The sequence below is a fragment of the Poecilia reticulata genome, linkage group LG2 (assembly GCF_000633615.1).
Source record: "Poecilia reticulata strain Guanapo linkage group LG2, Guppy_female_1.0+MT, whole genome shotgun sequence".
Lineage (NCBI taxonomy): Eukaryota > Metazoa > Chordata > Actinopteri > Cyprinodontiformes > Poeciliidae > Poecilia > Poecilia reticulata.
The window spans coordinates 35619162-35634261 of NC_024332.1; the positions used below are offsets into that span (position 1 = coordinate 35619162).

Here is a 15100-nt window from a genome sequence, read left to right on the forward strand (position 1 = left end):
ACACACACACACACACACACACACACACACACTTTCAGTCACATTTCCATTACTGCAGGGGACATTTCATTAACTTAAATTTTCAGAAAATGTACCCCAACTCTAACCAAAGCCACAACTTGCATAAACCTATTGTGACCACAACCTTAACCCCAAAACCCAACCTTTATCATCCGATCTTCACAAGGAAGTTAACGATTATTGTTTTTGGGGACGTTTTGCCTCCAAATGTTATATTATTCCCACCATACAACAGCGTGAAAACATCCATTTCTCCGTGACGGGACCCCACAAAGTGTGTTCACACACAAAAAAATGATGCTATTGCACAATCTTGTCATTTAGAAGTCACAAAGCAGACATTTAAATTGATCTTTACAAAAGTAAATATCACATCGGGATATCATTTTATTGTTTTTTATTTTCTTTGCTACTTAAATTTTATGCCATTTAAGTTTTTTTTTTTTATTAAAGCTCCAGTTCTACTGGATATTAAATAATTCATCCTGTGCTTTTAGTTCTGCTCATATGCCAGTCCACGTAATATTCAACTTATCTTAGAGACAACTCTATACACTAATATATATTTTTTTATTCATGATGAAATGACACAAAATCAAAAATAGTAGTTAGCATAAAATGTATCGTCATTTTGTGCACAGATAAGCTTCATAATTTGAGATGCAACACATGTGCCATTTAATGTTGTGTTTCAGATATTGGCTATCCAGATTAAATTGGTAAATCATGCTGAATCTAGTGAAAAATGTTTCTTTGTTATGCTTATTTTCTAAACGTTGAAGTTTGAAAAAGCAAATGTGTTGCATGACATCTACAGAGAACTTTGGTATTAGCCAGTGATGTTACACAGTTCTCTGACTTTCTCAATGGTTATTAAACAAAAAAAAAAAACGTGCAAAGAAGAACATGCTGATGGTTAATGCATTTATACACCGTAGGTAACAGGTGTTGTCCGTTGTGATAGATTTAAATAATATGGGGAGGGGACACACATTTTTAAATAAAGTTATTTTTACACATCTGTGGAATAGAATAGAAATAGCTTTTATTATTCCACAATAGGAAAACATAGGTGTAACAGCAGCAAGTTAAGGCAAGTGGGAACATGCATATTTACACAAAGGTAAAAATAAAAAATCAGAAAAAGAGACTGAACAGTATGCAGAAAATTATGTGAATAARAAACAAGAGGTTAATTACAAGAATTGGAAAAAAAATGTACAAAGAACTGGGATGTGCAAATAGTAAGAGTGTCAGTAAGGTTTAAAGAGAACCATAAAAAAACAAACCTTTTGAGATCAAATAAATATTTGCAGAACATATGATACAACATATAATTTAATCTTTTTTTTATTTATATAATGAACAAGTAGTGCGTTTATTCAGTTTAGTAGAGCACATCAATATACAATGAACAGGATCTAAAACCACCTCACAAAATCAGATTCAGTTTAAGTCTAATTGATCGCAATAGTAGATAATAATGCCAGGTATGGACATTCCCCATTATGCACTGACATATTTTTGTACATTCAAAATGATGTGATCACACGCTTTGTAACTACTTGGATTATCTCATGTAGATAAAAAAAAAATTWACTTATAGCAGGTTAACTGAGCCACTACTGAAGATCTACCAACCTTAGGTGGTGCAGTTCTTGTCAGTTATTATTCTGTCAGTGTGACCGCATTAATAGGAATGTCTCATTTGTGTCTTCACAAGCTCTGYTTTGCAGTTTCCACATTTGTCTTCACTTACCCTGCTCTTCACCTGCCTGTCTCTGCGTCCCCCCCAGGTGTCTCGTCTGTTTGTCAGTGCCGAGTACTCCAGCTGCGGAGAGTACGAGTTCTTCAACCAGACCAGCAACAGCTGCCAGGCCTGTCCTCAGTGCCAGCCAGGGCAAGAACCGCATATGGTGAGGGCATTCTCAAACACACATATATAATTTAGGGAATCATTTTCTGGCCTGTTTTTACTGTGTTCCATTTATTTATTTATTTATTATTATTATTTTTTCATGTGTTTAGACTCTCCGGTTTAAACCCAAAGTATTTCTGTAAGGTGGGGACACGAAGCTGGAAAGATTACCAAAATTTAAACTCATAAATACCAGAAATATGGAAATTATGACCCCAGCATTTGTCAGCTTCGCTCAGACCACCCACAATAGACACACAGATGAACACACATTCTTAGCTGCACAGTGAAGGGTGCTTTAATTCGAATGCACAATTTCCTTATGGTTTATTGCTCCCATTTACTCCGATGTGAAGGCATGCATTACGCTGAATGATTTGCAGTAGTCGCACAGTGATTTAGGGCTCGTCAGTCAGTCTGCAGACTGCCAAAGTAAACACAGAGCAGGTAAATGCTTCGTTGGGAACCCCAGGGTGCCACACCCTTCTCAAAGAGATAGTCAAGAGTGAACATAGAGATGTGCAATTATTTGGACACTTCAAATTTTTCATAATTTCTTTCATTTCAGATGTTTTATGTATTTGTGTCTTTCTAAACTGAATCTAATGTGAGGAGGCAAGTAGCTCCAGGGTGTAGGTACTTTAAGATTGTCTAGTTAAATAACCCAATATCACTTATGGAATCATATAAATTGGCACCTACAAAATGAAACTACTTAATTTGAAAAAAATAAATGATGGACATTTTTCAAAAGTTGGAATATTGGTAAAGTGCACATGCCTATGCAGGCTGTCTTGCTGCATAACATGCGTGGCACCTTTAAAGAAAAAACATGAAAGAATGTATTTATCTTCTTAGAGACATCCAGTAACAAACAATGACAGGTTTGGCTCAATTTTTACCATTATAAAAAACATAATGTATAAATGTTCTTAATTGTGTTTGACAATTACATTGGCAGATCAGACGTATTCTCTCTCCAAAGAATGTCAATCAAAAGCATAAATGTGAAAGTAAGTTATTAAACAAATATTATGAAAATAAACTTGAACTTGCCACATGTTGTTAAATTTACTGTCCCCTCTAACTCCTCTTCGTCCTTGTATCCTCATGTCTCTATTGACTCTTGCCGGCTAATCAAGTACTGGCACAGAAATAAACACCATCAAGTTTTATGGATGTTGAATGTTTGTAACTTAACTCATGAAGTGGTTCTCAGATTTGCACACATCGTTTCCATACCTCAAAGTGGACTTCAGTTTTATTTTTTTGTTGGCTTTTSCAACGGTGGAAAAATGTGTTGCTTTTTGAACCTCAATTTCCCTTTTCCTTCAACCATGCAGTCCTACATCAATCATGCATAAACATGTGTTTTTTTCTTCTTCCTCTCTTGTTTTTTTCTTGTATACTTATATTTAGTTTCCCTCAACAACGTGATGAGTTCCAACATAAAGATCCACTTGTCTCTTTGTAGAAATGTGTTAAGCAGAGAACCCTTTGATAAAGAGTAATGTAGCCATTTGCAAGTGAAATCTTCCTTTAAAAAGCTAAATCATGAGAGCCCTCTCCCCCCCTCCCTCACACTTTCTCCTGCGCCGTTCTGGTCCCCCGGGTGGAACAGTCTGTAATTCACATGTTCTTTCATTTCCCTGAGGTTTCCTTGCATGTGGGTGAGAGTGTGTTTTGACATGCTTTTAATCAAGAAATCAAGAAACAACCATCCTCACAGCAGAAACTTCACAAAGAACATGCCCCCACACACTTAGACAGATACATCACGCAGTGACAAAGCCACTGAAGTCCCCCTTTCAAAGGGTCGCTTGCATCCACCTTTTGGTGTTTGTTTRCTTGGATGAATGCATATTTCATGGCAACATGTCCTCTTCTCTTATTTGAGTTAGTGACAAATGTCAGCTGACACTCAACATCAGAGCTGCAGTACCTTTCAAAGTATTCCCATTATCTTACACGTTTGGTCAAATTACAACCACAAACCTCAGTGTATTTTATTGGGCGCATAACTGTGTAGATAGATGTCTTTTCACATTTATTTACAAACAAATATAAAAAGTTGGATCAAACGGTCCATAGTAAACACGTTTAGAAATGTCACTCGTTGCAGTTTTGGGATTTGTCGCCTGCAGTTTTGCACATCGAGATTGCACTTTGATTCCACATTGCAAAATACCTCAAGCTCAGCCAGATGTGTGAATAACCTTTTTTAAGTTTTGCTCCAGATTAATTAGTTTTAGGGGTTGTTGTCCTGCAACCTTTAGATGTCTCTCTGCTTCAGCACATCTGCCTCTAATATTAGCCCATTAGCAGAGTTTTGTAGAGCTTGACTGCATGCCAGTGAGGCAGCTTTGCCATTTAGTTCAAGTATGTGGACAAGGCACACATATAGAGCTTACAGGACTCTGACCCTCAAAGAATGCAGTTTAAGGCCACTGATCTAAACTGTACTTCCCACAGCATGACGTTTCTGCCTCCGTGTTTCATCATTGGGATAATACGTTCAAGCTGATTTGAACATATTATACCCTCTATACCCACTCGATGTCTATAAGTGGGTATAGACAATGATKTGTCTGTTTATCATTGTCTATACCCACTTACCTGATGATTACWTTTCTAAGTCTCTGCCTGTCTCCCTTGTTACCTGAAAGTTTTAGCTGCACTGCACCTTTTCTTCGATTCCACCTGTGATCTTTCTTACAAGTTCTCAGTCATGTCCCTCATATTGATTTTATGTTATGTTCCCTCAAGGCCAACGTTGAAAACATATGTAAGAGTTTCACAAAGGGATTTGCTTGTTGGGTTTTGCCCTTCTCCCAAGCTCAAAGAAGCATTCCAAATGCCCTCAAATTTGCTTTGAAAAGAAGAAGGCTTTCAATCACCCTGGAACTGCTTTAAGGCAATGAACAGGAGCAGAGTCACAGCAAGCCTGCAGACAAAAGATCCAAGTTTAGCTTTAACCCAAACCGACACAATCCTGCTGATAGCTCGGTGAACTTTTCCATTAAACAATCACGCTCAAAGTAGCGGATGTCAAACAGAAAGGGCGAGAATATTGAATTTCTTTTACAGCCACCCTACTGTAGCCTAGATCTAGGAGGCACATGCCTGTTTAATAGACAGATGAAAGTAAGAGGGAAATTAAAGATGAAAGAGGGGGCAAAGAAGAGAGAAAGAGTATGTTTTTGTAAATGCGAGCATGTGTGATTTTGTGTGTGGGCCATCCTGCCTCCCCACAGAGAGGAAGCACCATTTGAAGAAGATGGATGCAAGAAAACAATAAGATGACTTGGTCATCTTAAGCACTACCATGCATGGAAAACTGTACACACACACACACACACACACGCGCACACACACTGAGGACCTCTGTGACCAATCAGATTTCTCTCCTGTCATCTCAGAAGAGCAAAGCCAGATTTGTGCTAAAGACAGTTCTGGAAACAGATGGGCGTTTTTAAGTGTTTACAGTGTGCAACCGAATTTGTGTGTCCACATCACAGTAATGAATAATTCCATTGAAGGGAAAAGCACATTTAGAATGATGTAGAAATTCATTTTTATTACTAAATGATTTAGGATGTCTGTGTGTATTTAAAATACGGATGTGTTTTGCAGAACTGTGGTTACGGTATGAAGGATGAGGACTTTGCCTGCATACCGTGTGCACAAGGGAAATACTCCAAAGGAAAGTACGAGATCTGCAGGCGCCACAAGGACTGCGACGCTCTCTACAAAGCCACTGTCCGTGTAGCAGGAACTGCTGAAAGTGACGCTGAGTGTGGACCATGTTTACCAGGGTGAGGCATGCAAGTTGCTCTGCAGATTGCAACGATTTCGATATYCATGTGAAGTGTTTGTTCACTTTTATTTTAGATTTGGGACAATCGACAAAGAAGCTCTAGGTTTAACATGAGGAAACTCACCTATCGGGCTTTTCCTGGCACATACTAATTTACAGATTTCATTGAGTTCTGAGCGTCAAAATCTGATTTCAACAAGTTACAAGCACCATAGAAGAAGAGCTACAAGTGTGGTAGTAGTTTTGAATTCAACAGAAAATGAAAGAATTACATTAATATTACAATTTATACATCAAAGCATGTCCCTAACTGTYATATTCATTTCATTAAACTTAAAAATTGTATTAAAGTACCTGCTGTTGATTGGTGCATTTATGGACATAAACAAATTGGAGTTCTTAGTTTTGATGAATTCAATGAACGGAAAAAAATATTCAGATTTTACAATATTTGATTGATCAACTACCAATCAGAATCAGTTATGGGATAACATACCGTAAGGTCTATTCAGGGGTCCTGGAGAGGAGGGTCCGTCGGATAGTCGAACCTCGGATTCAGGAAGAGCAGTGTGGTTTTCGTCCTGGTCGTGGAACACTGGACCAGCTCTACACCCTCAGCAGGGTCCTGGAGGGTGCACGGGAGTTCGCCCAACCAGTCTACATGTGTTTTGTGGACTTGGAGAACGCGTTCGACCGTGTCCCTCGGGGGGCCCTGTGGGGAGTTCTCTGGGAGCATGGGGTACCGGGCCCTTTGATACGGGCTGTCAGGTCCCTGTATGACTGGTGTCAGAGTCTGGTCCGCATTGCCGGCAGTAAGTAGGGCTTGTTTCCGGTGAGAGTGGGACTCCGCCAAGGCTGCCCTTTGTCACCGATTCTGGTCATTACTTTTATGGACAGAATTTCTAGGTGCAGCCGAGATGTTGAAGGGATCCGTTTTGGTGGCCTTAGGATCGCATCTCTGCTTTTTGCGGATGATGTGGTCCTGTTGGCTTCATCGGAACGTGATCTGCAGCTCTCACTGGAGCGGTTCGCAGCCAAGTGTGAAGCGGCCGGGATGAGGCTCAGTGCCTYCAAATCCGAGGCCATGGTCTTGAGCTGGAAAAGGGTAGAGTGCCTTCTCCGGGTCAGGGGGGTCGTCCTGCCTCAAGTGGAGGAGTTTAAGTATCTGGGGATCTTGTTCACGAATGAGGGAAGAAGGGAGCGGGAGATCGACAGGCGGATTGGGGCAGCGTCTGCCATGAAGCGGGCGCTGTACCGGTCCGTCGTGGTGAAAAGAGAGCTGAGTCAAAAAGCGAAGCTCTCGATTTACCAGTCGATCTACGTTCCCACCCTCATCTATGGTCATGAGCTTTGGGTCATGACCGAAAGAACGAGATCACGGATACAAGCGGCCGAAATGGGTTTCCTCCGCAGGGTGGCTGGGCTCTCCCTTAGATATAGGGCGAGAAGCTCGGTCATCCGGGAGGGACTCAGAGTAGAGCCACTGCTCCTCCACGTCGAGAGGAGCCAGTTAAGGTGGCTCGGGCATCTGSTMAGGATGCCTCCTGGACGCCTCCCTGGTGAGGTGTTCCAGACACGTCCCACCGGGAGGAGGCCTAGGGGAAGACCCAGGACACGCTGGAGGGACTATGTCTCTCGGCTGGCCTGGGAACGCCTTGGGGTTCCCCCGGAGGAGCTGGAAGAAGTGGCTRGGGAGAGGGAAGTCTGGGCCTCCCTTCTGAAGCTGCTGCCCCGCGACCCGACCCCAGATAAGCGGCAGAAAATGGATGGATGGATGGAGTTGCGGGAGCAGTAGCCTAAGTAGGAAAACCCAGATTCTGATCTTTGTTCAAGTAACTGGTGCAATGCTATTTAAAAATTAGTTATTATTTCAGCTCTAAAATTTATGTTCCTGTAACTGTAAAAGTGAATAAMAGCTTCTTACATGTATTTTTCCACTGTTAAAGAAAACAAAACGAYGCCAAATGTCTGAAAAATTCACCTGGTAAAGTCTGGAACGTTGTCATCCAACTACAAATTTGTTTCTTGCTTTGTTTTCTTTTGCTTTTATTCCCACTCAAACTTTAAGATTTGTGAGCTATGTAGCGTGTTATTTTCTTTAAAAAGCCTCCTGTAGTTTTGCCCCATATTCTTTGTACTCAGGCGTTTGCTGTATATCTTTAACTGTGAATTTTTGTATTTTTCAAACCATTTCTTCCACCAACATTAACATTTTCAGTGCTCTGCTAGGAGCAATATATTACCCAGGCACAATCCATATACTTCTTTACTTTTCGTCATATTTGAAATCTATTTTCTCTACAAAACAATCCCATTTCTAAATTGAACTTTTATGTGGCAGATTCAGGTAAAGGAAATATGTATAATTTMTCCCATGTAGTTCATGGTTATTCATATATTGCTTCACAKGAGACAGGTATTTTATGATCCTAACATCTGTAAAAAGTTGCTTTCCAAACCCAAAGCCAACTCTTTTCAAAAGTTGTTTATGTCCTCTGCTGGTCCTGCCAGCTGTTATTTCCTTTACTKCAGATGAAAAAAGTAGCTAGTTGACAAACATTTTTCATAGCTTCTGCTTGCTTTGCAGGGACTATATTTTATATTTTGAGKCTCTGTGACTTTAGGATTTTAAAACATGGTCAGAGAAGAACTGAGACAAAAAATGGTACAGGTTAAACCTTGTAAATACCCAAAAAATGTGACCTAAAGTTGCTGTRTGCAAATTGGGATCCAGATAAAAATGCAGCCATAAAACCTTTAAACTATCTAACCATTGTGGTTTTAGATGGCTAATTGTGTTGCCATTTTATTTACATTGGGTTTCAAAGCAACCTGCATACGTAAAAGAATGTTGATATAATGCAGCAGCACACTAGTAATAATGGATGGATCTGTTTATGGATCAATTTTAAAGTTATTAACTAACAGTAATGTCACAAAAAAAGCACTACTGACTGCAACCTCTGTAGAGAAGCTGGTTTGATCAGACCAGGAGTGATGGGATTATGATATGATGTGCTTCACTGATAYAGATTTTTTWAAAATAATTTCATATTTATACATTTCAGATATTGTTTTTTGACCAGACTTACAATGCGTGGTACCGTCATCATCATCAGAATTAACATGCAAACTTCACCTCGATGATATAAAATGTGACATGAGCATTCAGACTGCAGGYGCTTTGAAAACAATCAGATATGCATCAGATTTAGCACCACACTATGGAAGTGGCTCACTTAGCATTTTTTGGAGGGGTGGGTGGGTGAAAAGATCAGAATTGGGCCGTTTGGACAGCCAAGAAAAAGTCAGATATGGGTCAAACATGGGCAAAAAAACAAAAACAAAACATTTCGATTGCTGTGTGAACATAGCCTTACTTGCTCTTTGGGTCATGGCACACTGGTGCCATCTGTAGGGCATCATTGAGTCATAGTCATTTAATCACCCACTCATAAATAAAATCACTCCTTAGCAGCAACAGTCACCTAAGAGTTTAAACTTTAAAAGCGCCCTGGCATTACTTTCCTTTTTCGTGACTTGTCCTGATTACACGCTTTAAAGAAGTTATTAACAGGATGTGCTCTGACCTGCTCGCCAACAACTAAYTCAGGATGAGTTATGGCACTGATGCAGAATCGCCTTGAAATCTCAGGATTACAATTAGCGTGTTAGAGGACGCCTTACGAATGAATTGTAGATTTGATGAGGAGGCCAACACAGATTCCATATGATTTAGATTTATCTTTTTTTGTTACATTATATCCYAGAGGTATTTATACCCCTTAAACTTTTAAAGTATTGCCATTTTTCACACTTCAAATCGTATGGGGGTCAGTGTGATAAACCAACCCAAAGTAGCCTACAATTGTGGAGTAGAAAAAAAATACATAGTTTTCAAACACTGTCTTAACTTCAAAACTTAAGCTTAACCGGAGAATCCCATGAGGCTCATGTTGATTATGGTGCGGTAAAAATCCTTGCATAATACCAAGACCCCATGATAATCATCTGGACTGATCTAAGAACTCTCATTTTGTTTTACTTGCAGCCTTTTACCTTTGTCCATTCTTTTTCTTTTGAACAAGATTTAAATGGAGATTCATGCACTGTAAATCTGACAGACTGAAAACATATGGATTCTTCTTTCTTGCATGGAGTTTTAGTTGAAAATCAGCATAGATTTTTTTTTATGTGCCAAAACTTTCTTTCTGGATGACTTATATGGACTGTATCCATCTGCATGGCTCCATCATTTTCTTATGTGGAAAATTATTCCCAGAGGGACAGAAAAATGTGATTATCGGACTTCAAAGTGGCTTCATGAAAACTGGTGTGCAAAAGAAACTTGCAACTCAAGTTAAAAGTCAGGATTCCAAGTAACACAAATAGAAGTGGGAGGGGCCCTGCCTCTAAAATTATATGGTGGTCTGTTCACAGTTTGCATATTCTGCTCAATAATCAGCTGGCGAATGGTTTTTATATTGAATCTGTATTATTCAATTTATTCAATTTTTTTATCAGACTGGATGGAGAATTTGAGCTTCATGGCTGATGTACAAAGAACAAAATGCTTCAACRTTCAGCATAACATTGACTGACATAACATGGATGGTTGATGAAAGCGCATTCTTTAACATCCATCTATTCTGATTAGACGGCTTCCAGATCACGTTCGGTCTGAATTCGGCCAAGAATGTCTGGTAAAACATTACCTGATAAATGATTTCTGGTCTTCAGAGCTCTGACAGAGAAGTTATATTCCAGGATCATCATAATTACGAAAGAAAACGGCAAAACTCACTAAATATTTGCCAATTAGGGAGAAAGATGTCTCTTATCTTGCCAACTTTATAGTTTGATAAACGTAACAGGACACCTTGGGGATAGTTTAGGGAGAATGGAACTAACACAGCCTAATTCTCAATGCCAAAGAGATCTAGAGTCACATCAGAAGTAAAGGTCCGCCTTTTTCATGTAGAAGAAAACACTTGCAAAAACATTCTTGCCTCTGAGACATTTATTTTTTATTTTTTTATTTACTTTGTTACCCTAGTATGTTTCTAGTGAATTGTACTGATCTTAATGAAGGGGTATCAGAATAAAGGAGAGTGGGATTAAAATGTATGCAGAATATTTTAGATTTTTCTTTGCAATTGTAATTTAAGCAACTTGTATGTTGTACTGTATATTGACATTAGCCACAGTCTGCTCTCACAGTTGGTTGATCCAAATGTTTTAAGCTGTTTTATGATAYAGSTGATTAGTTTTGATTTATTAATGTCATATTGCACTGAGATGTGCTTCTGTTATATGGGGCACCTGCAGCTAACTTCAGATTACCTTCAGGCTGTACGCCTGCTGTGTACAAACTGAAAAGCTGTTCTCATGGCCCTGAGCATAAAAAGATTCAATAATGTTCATCTGTTCGGTGCGTTGGCATCTTTTTTACCTCCCTTACTTCTTCTTTTTTCTCCTGTGCAGCGTGATCTTTCTATGACTGATGGCAGTATCTGCACTAAGCCATTTTCTCAGTGCCTGCAGGGCGTCAATTATGTGCACTTCTTCACAAAGTCAAATTTTTCACCTTAGTAGCTTCTCCACGCTTTTGCACTAAGTGCAGAATGTTGGGAGGTCATTTCGGCTCCGTGTACTTATTGATAGTTTTAGAAAGTTTATTTTTTCATCTCTACATTATTTTTTAATGGTAAAAAAAAAAAGAATAAATGAAATAAAAATAAAAAAATAAACCGTTGATGTGATTTCATGTTTATCTTTTATAGGTATTATATGTTGGACAACAAACCCAGGAACGCTTATGGGATGGTCTGCCATTCCTGCCAAAATGCCCCGAGCAACACAAAAGAATGTAAGATTTACCATTCTTTGCATTATTTTCTCGATTTCTTTTTTGTCGTTTAAATTCTCCTGCTACCATTGTCCTCTGGTTGGAATTGTCTAGCTTAATGCACTAAATGCAACAGCTTAGCTGATATTACAAAACACAAATTTGGCTTCCTCTTCTTTAGAAGCTACTCAGTCAGTGTGACGCTTTTCTGCCACATGGAATGGAAATAAAACAGGACAGGTTAGGTGGAARCAGATGCTGGWCTAARTTTTGTGAAACAGAAACAGCCGGAGGTCGCAGGTTGTGCTGAGTTTTTCCAGACACTGGAGTCACTGCTCTACCATGTGGGCAAGTTTGACTTGCAGTAACAAGAGTGTACACACCACTTCCCTGCTGGTGCTGCTGTTTTTCTAGTTCCTCTTGAGTGTTTGGCAGCTCATCGATAACATCACTGTCTCACTAATCATCCTGCATACCTCCACACTATCTGCACATGAATCTGTGTGTATGCGCATGAGTGCAAATCCCGCTCAATTGTTCTTACAGGTTTTTTAAAGAGTTGCACCAACTTGCTAAAGCTTCTAAAATGCATACTGGTGTAATTGTCTTGATTTGTGGACACGTTTTGTATTTCCAGTGCCATGTTATGACATTTGTGTACTCACAAAAAATGCCTATTAATTCACTACAGTTTGACAACGCCAAACGCAGGGCATGTTGCATGTATAAACCTTTTAAAATTATATTTAATTCTGATATAATGTTCCACATAAAACATGCTTCAAACTTGGAAATAATGGGGCTGAAAAAAAATTCCCAAATACTTTTAAGAATTTTATTCGTAAAGTATTTAGAAATGCAGATGTCATTTTCCTTTCACGCCGTAATTATGTTCGTCTTGTTTTTCCAAATAAATTCTTGGGAAAATACAATTAAATTTGTGTGAAATGACAAAAGAAATAAAAACAATTTGAGGGGTTGCCTTGTTTCTCTGTGTTCTCTGTTTGTTGTCCAGATTTTTTTTTTAACTTAAATGCATTTGCCAAATTGAGCAAATGACATTTTCTCACTCTCATTTTTTTCTGATTGTTGTGGCAACAATATTTATGGACCTGCAGCTGCTCAAAATCCCCTTGCTGTGTAATTAAATAATCCGGAAACAAACGTTATTGTTCCTCTGTCATATTTAATGTGTGTGTTTTGAAAGAAGTTAACCCCAAAAAGTGGTCTGGGCCTGTAAGAAGGAAGAGGAATCARCTAYGCAACAGCATTACTACATACTGTCTATATATAATATTTTAATTGCATGCCATCTCCACAGCTTACCGTTGACTTCACAAGGCAGGTGAAACACAATTATTACTTGTTTGTTTTAATGAATATTATAATTAACACCTCAAACGTTCTTGTTAAATCCAAGAGAGGACTACCTGTTTACTTCCACACTTAAATCCTCTTAACAAGAAAGCCAAGGTCGATTCCCCTAAAAAAAAAAAAAAAAAAAGAAAAAAACACAAAATTACAAAATTGTCTGAGGTCTGAGTTTTATTTGCTTTGGGTGATGGCAGGCTGACACTTGCCATGTAATCTGTAAATTACCCTGGCTCCTGCCTAGTGGTGCTTGTGTGATAATTAAAATTTCGGCGGGTATGAGAAAGACGGATGATTAGCATGTTTTTACTTGCCTTGATGCTACTCTTTGGCAGGTTGTGATAAAAAGCTGTAGGCCGTGCTAATTTTCTCCTTTTTCCCTGTATTTTCTATGGCCTTCAACGTCCAAATTTGTACCTGAATACACAAAGGCAATTCACCGTCAATACTCTATGTTAGCGGTTCTCAACGTGGGCGGTACCGCCCCCCAGGGGGCGTTCAGAGGACGGCAGGGGACGCTGGCTGACATTTTTACAAAAGGGGGGCGCTGGGATGCCTTTGGGGGGCGTTTGGTCGAAGGTAAACTTTACACCTTAAATCCACAACAATACCAGTTTAGACTTTGAGCAAYTTGGTAAAACTGTATTGTGTAACATTAAATCATGCTTGGCTTCAACTGTATCGATGACAGCTCTTCTTCTATTCAGTGTTTGTAGCTTCATTGCGCAGCTCCGCTCCGCATCAGTTCAGCGTTACACCGGCTAATGACGCTGCTGTGATTCACTTTGTCTGGTATTTATTTAGGCTACATATGTTTTGGCAGTTCTGTGATCATGTCAAAGCAGCAATTTATATTAAAAAGTTTTTTATTTCCGTTTGAAAGCTGCCCGCTTCCATGGAAGGACAGCAGAAAATCGCTGTTATAAAAAATGTAATTACTAAAATCACGACTTTGTATCCCTCTGAAAAATGAACCCATTTAAATAAAGAAATAAAGAAATCCCTCCATGGGTGATATCACGATACAGAGCGTTCATTTTATAGCGTTAACACCGGTGCTGTAAGCGGTCCGGTATGAAACGGGGGTGATAGAACAACACAGCACTTTTAAATATCAATAATCAGAATGCAGAAATTGTTTTCGTTGTTTTAAGAGGTTTGTGTCAGACTGCCTTTCCCCCATCGATGTTTCTCGACCGCCCTGCACCTTAGGGAGTTAAAAAAAACAAAAACAAAAAAAACGCTGCGCATTGAGCAAAACTCTGAAACATGAGTAGCGGGCAAAACGGAGCGACGAACTAAATGTGAATTATGGCATAAAAACAGAGAATCCGACGCTGAACAGTGAAAAATCAACACATGATGTGAAACACATGACGATTAGGAGGCGCAGCAGGTGATGAGTGAAGATTACTGATGGTCAATAAACGATAAAATAAATCTAGCAACAGGAAAGAAACTAAAGTGGACATAGCAATAAACCAGGAGAGGATAATACTAATCAAATGAAACTAAATGGAAATGAATGAAGAACAAAATGCAAGAATAAACTAAGAAACTAAAGTAAATACAGAGGAATAAACTTATATGGCAAGACGTTTGGAGCAATAATTAATACAGAGACTGTGTGGCAAGAATAAACTGACACTATTTCCAGATAAAAGATAAAATAATATTGCCACCTCCAGACGCCGATACGTTTAAGGCAAAACTCGCTACATTTACCCCGTTATGTGCGCGAGGTGAAGGAGCGTAAGGCGCGCTGAAGTGTACGGGAAAACATAATCAGTGCGCCGATTCAAAACATCTACAATAATGATAGTAACATTAATGATAAAATAATGGTCAGTGCAAAGTAGTATACAAATTCTTTGGTGGGGGGCGGTGAGGGACCTGGATTAGGGTTAGGGGGGCGCTGGCCCGAAAAAGGTTGAGAAACACTGGTCTATATCATCTTATTCTACAAAGTCAACTCTTGTTTTTTACTATCAAAAAAAGAAATCTCATCTTTTCTGAAAAAAAGCATACAAAGTAATTTATTATAATGTTTCTATTTGAATTGTGTTTGTGCTTGTAGCTCATAAAAGTTGAATATTTGTATGCCTGATAATCTGTAATACAATGG

At 39.0% G+C, this 15100-nt stretch overlaps 1 protein-coding gene across 1 annotated transcript in view; it reads left to right on the top strand.

The window, feature by feature from the left end:
• The first annotated feature begins 1126 nt into the window (after positions 1–1126).
• The window catches only part of edar (ectodysplasin A receptor), a 32251-nt gene continuing 18277 nt past the window's right edge, over positions 1127–15100 (top strand). The window contains exons 1-4 of the mRNA XM_017309290.1: positions 1127–1144; positions 1818–1937; positions 5573–5754; positions 11540–11625. Of these exons, the coding sequence (XP_017164779.1) occupies positions 1127–1144; positions 1818–1937; positions 5573–5754; positions 11540–11625 (406 nt within the window). The remainder of the gene's footprint in view (positions 1145–1817; positions 1938–5572; positions 5755–11539; positions 11626–15100) is intronic.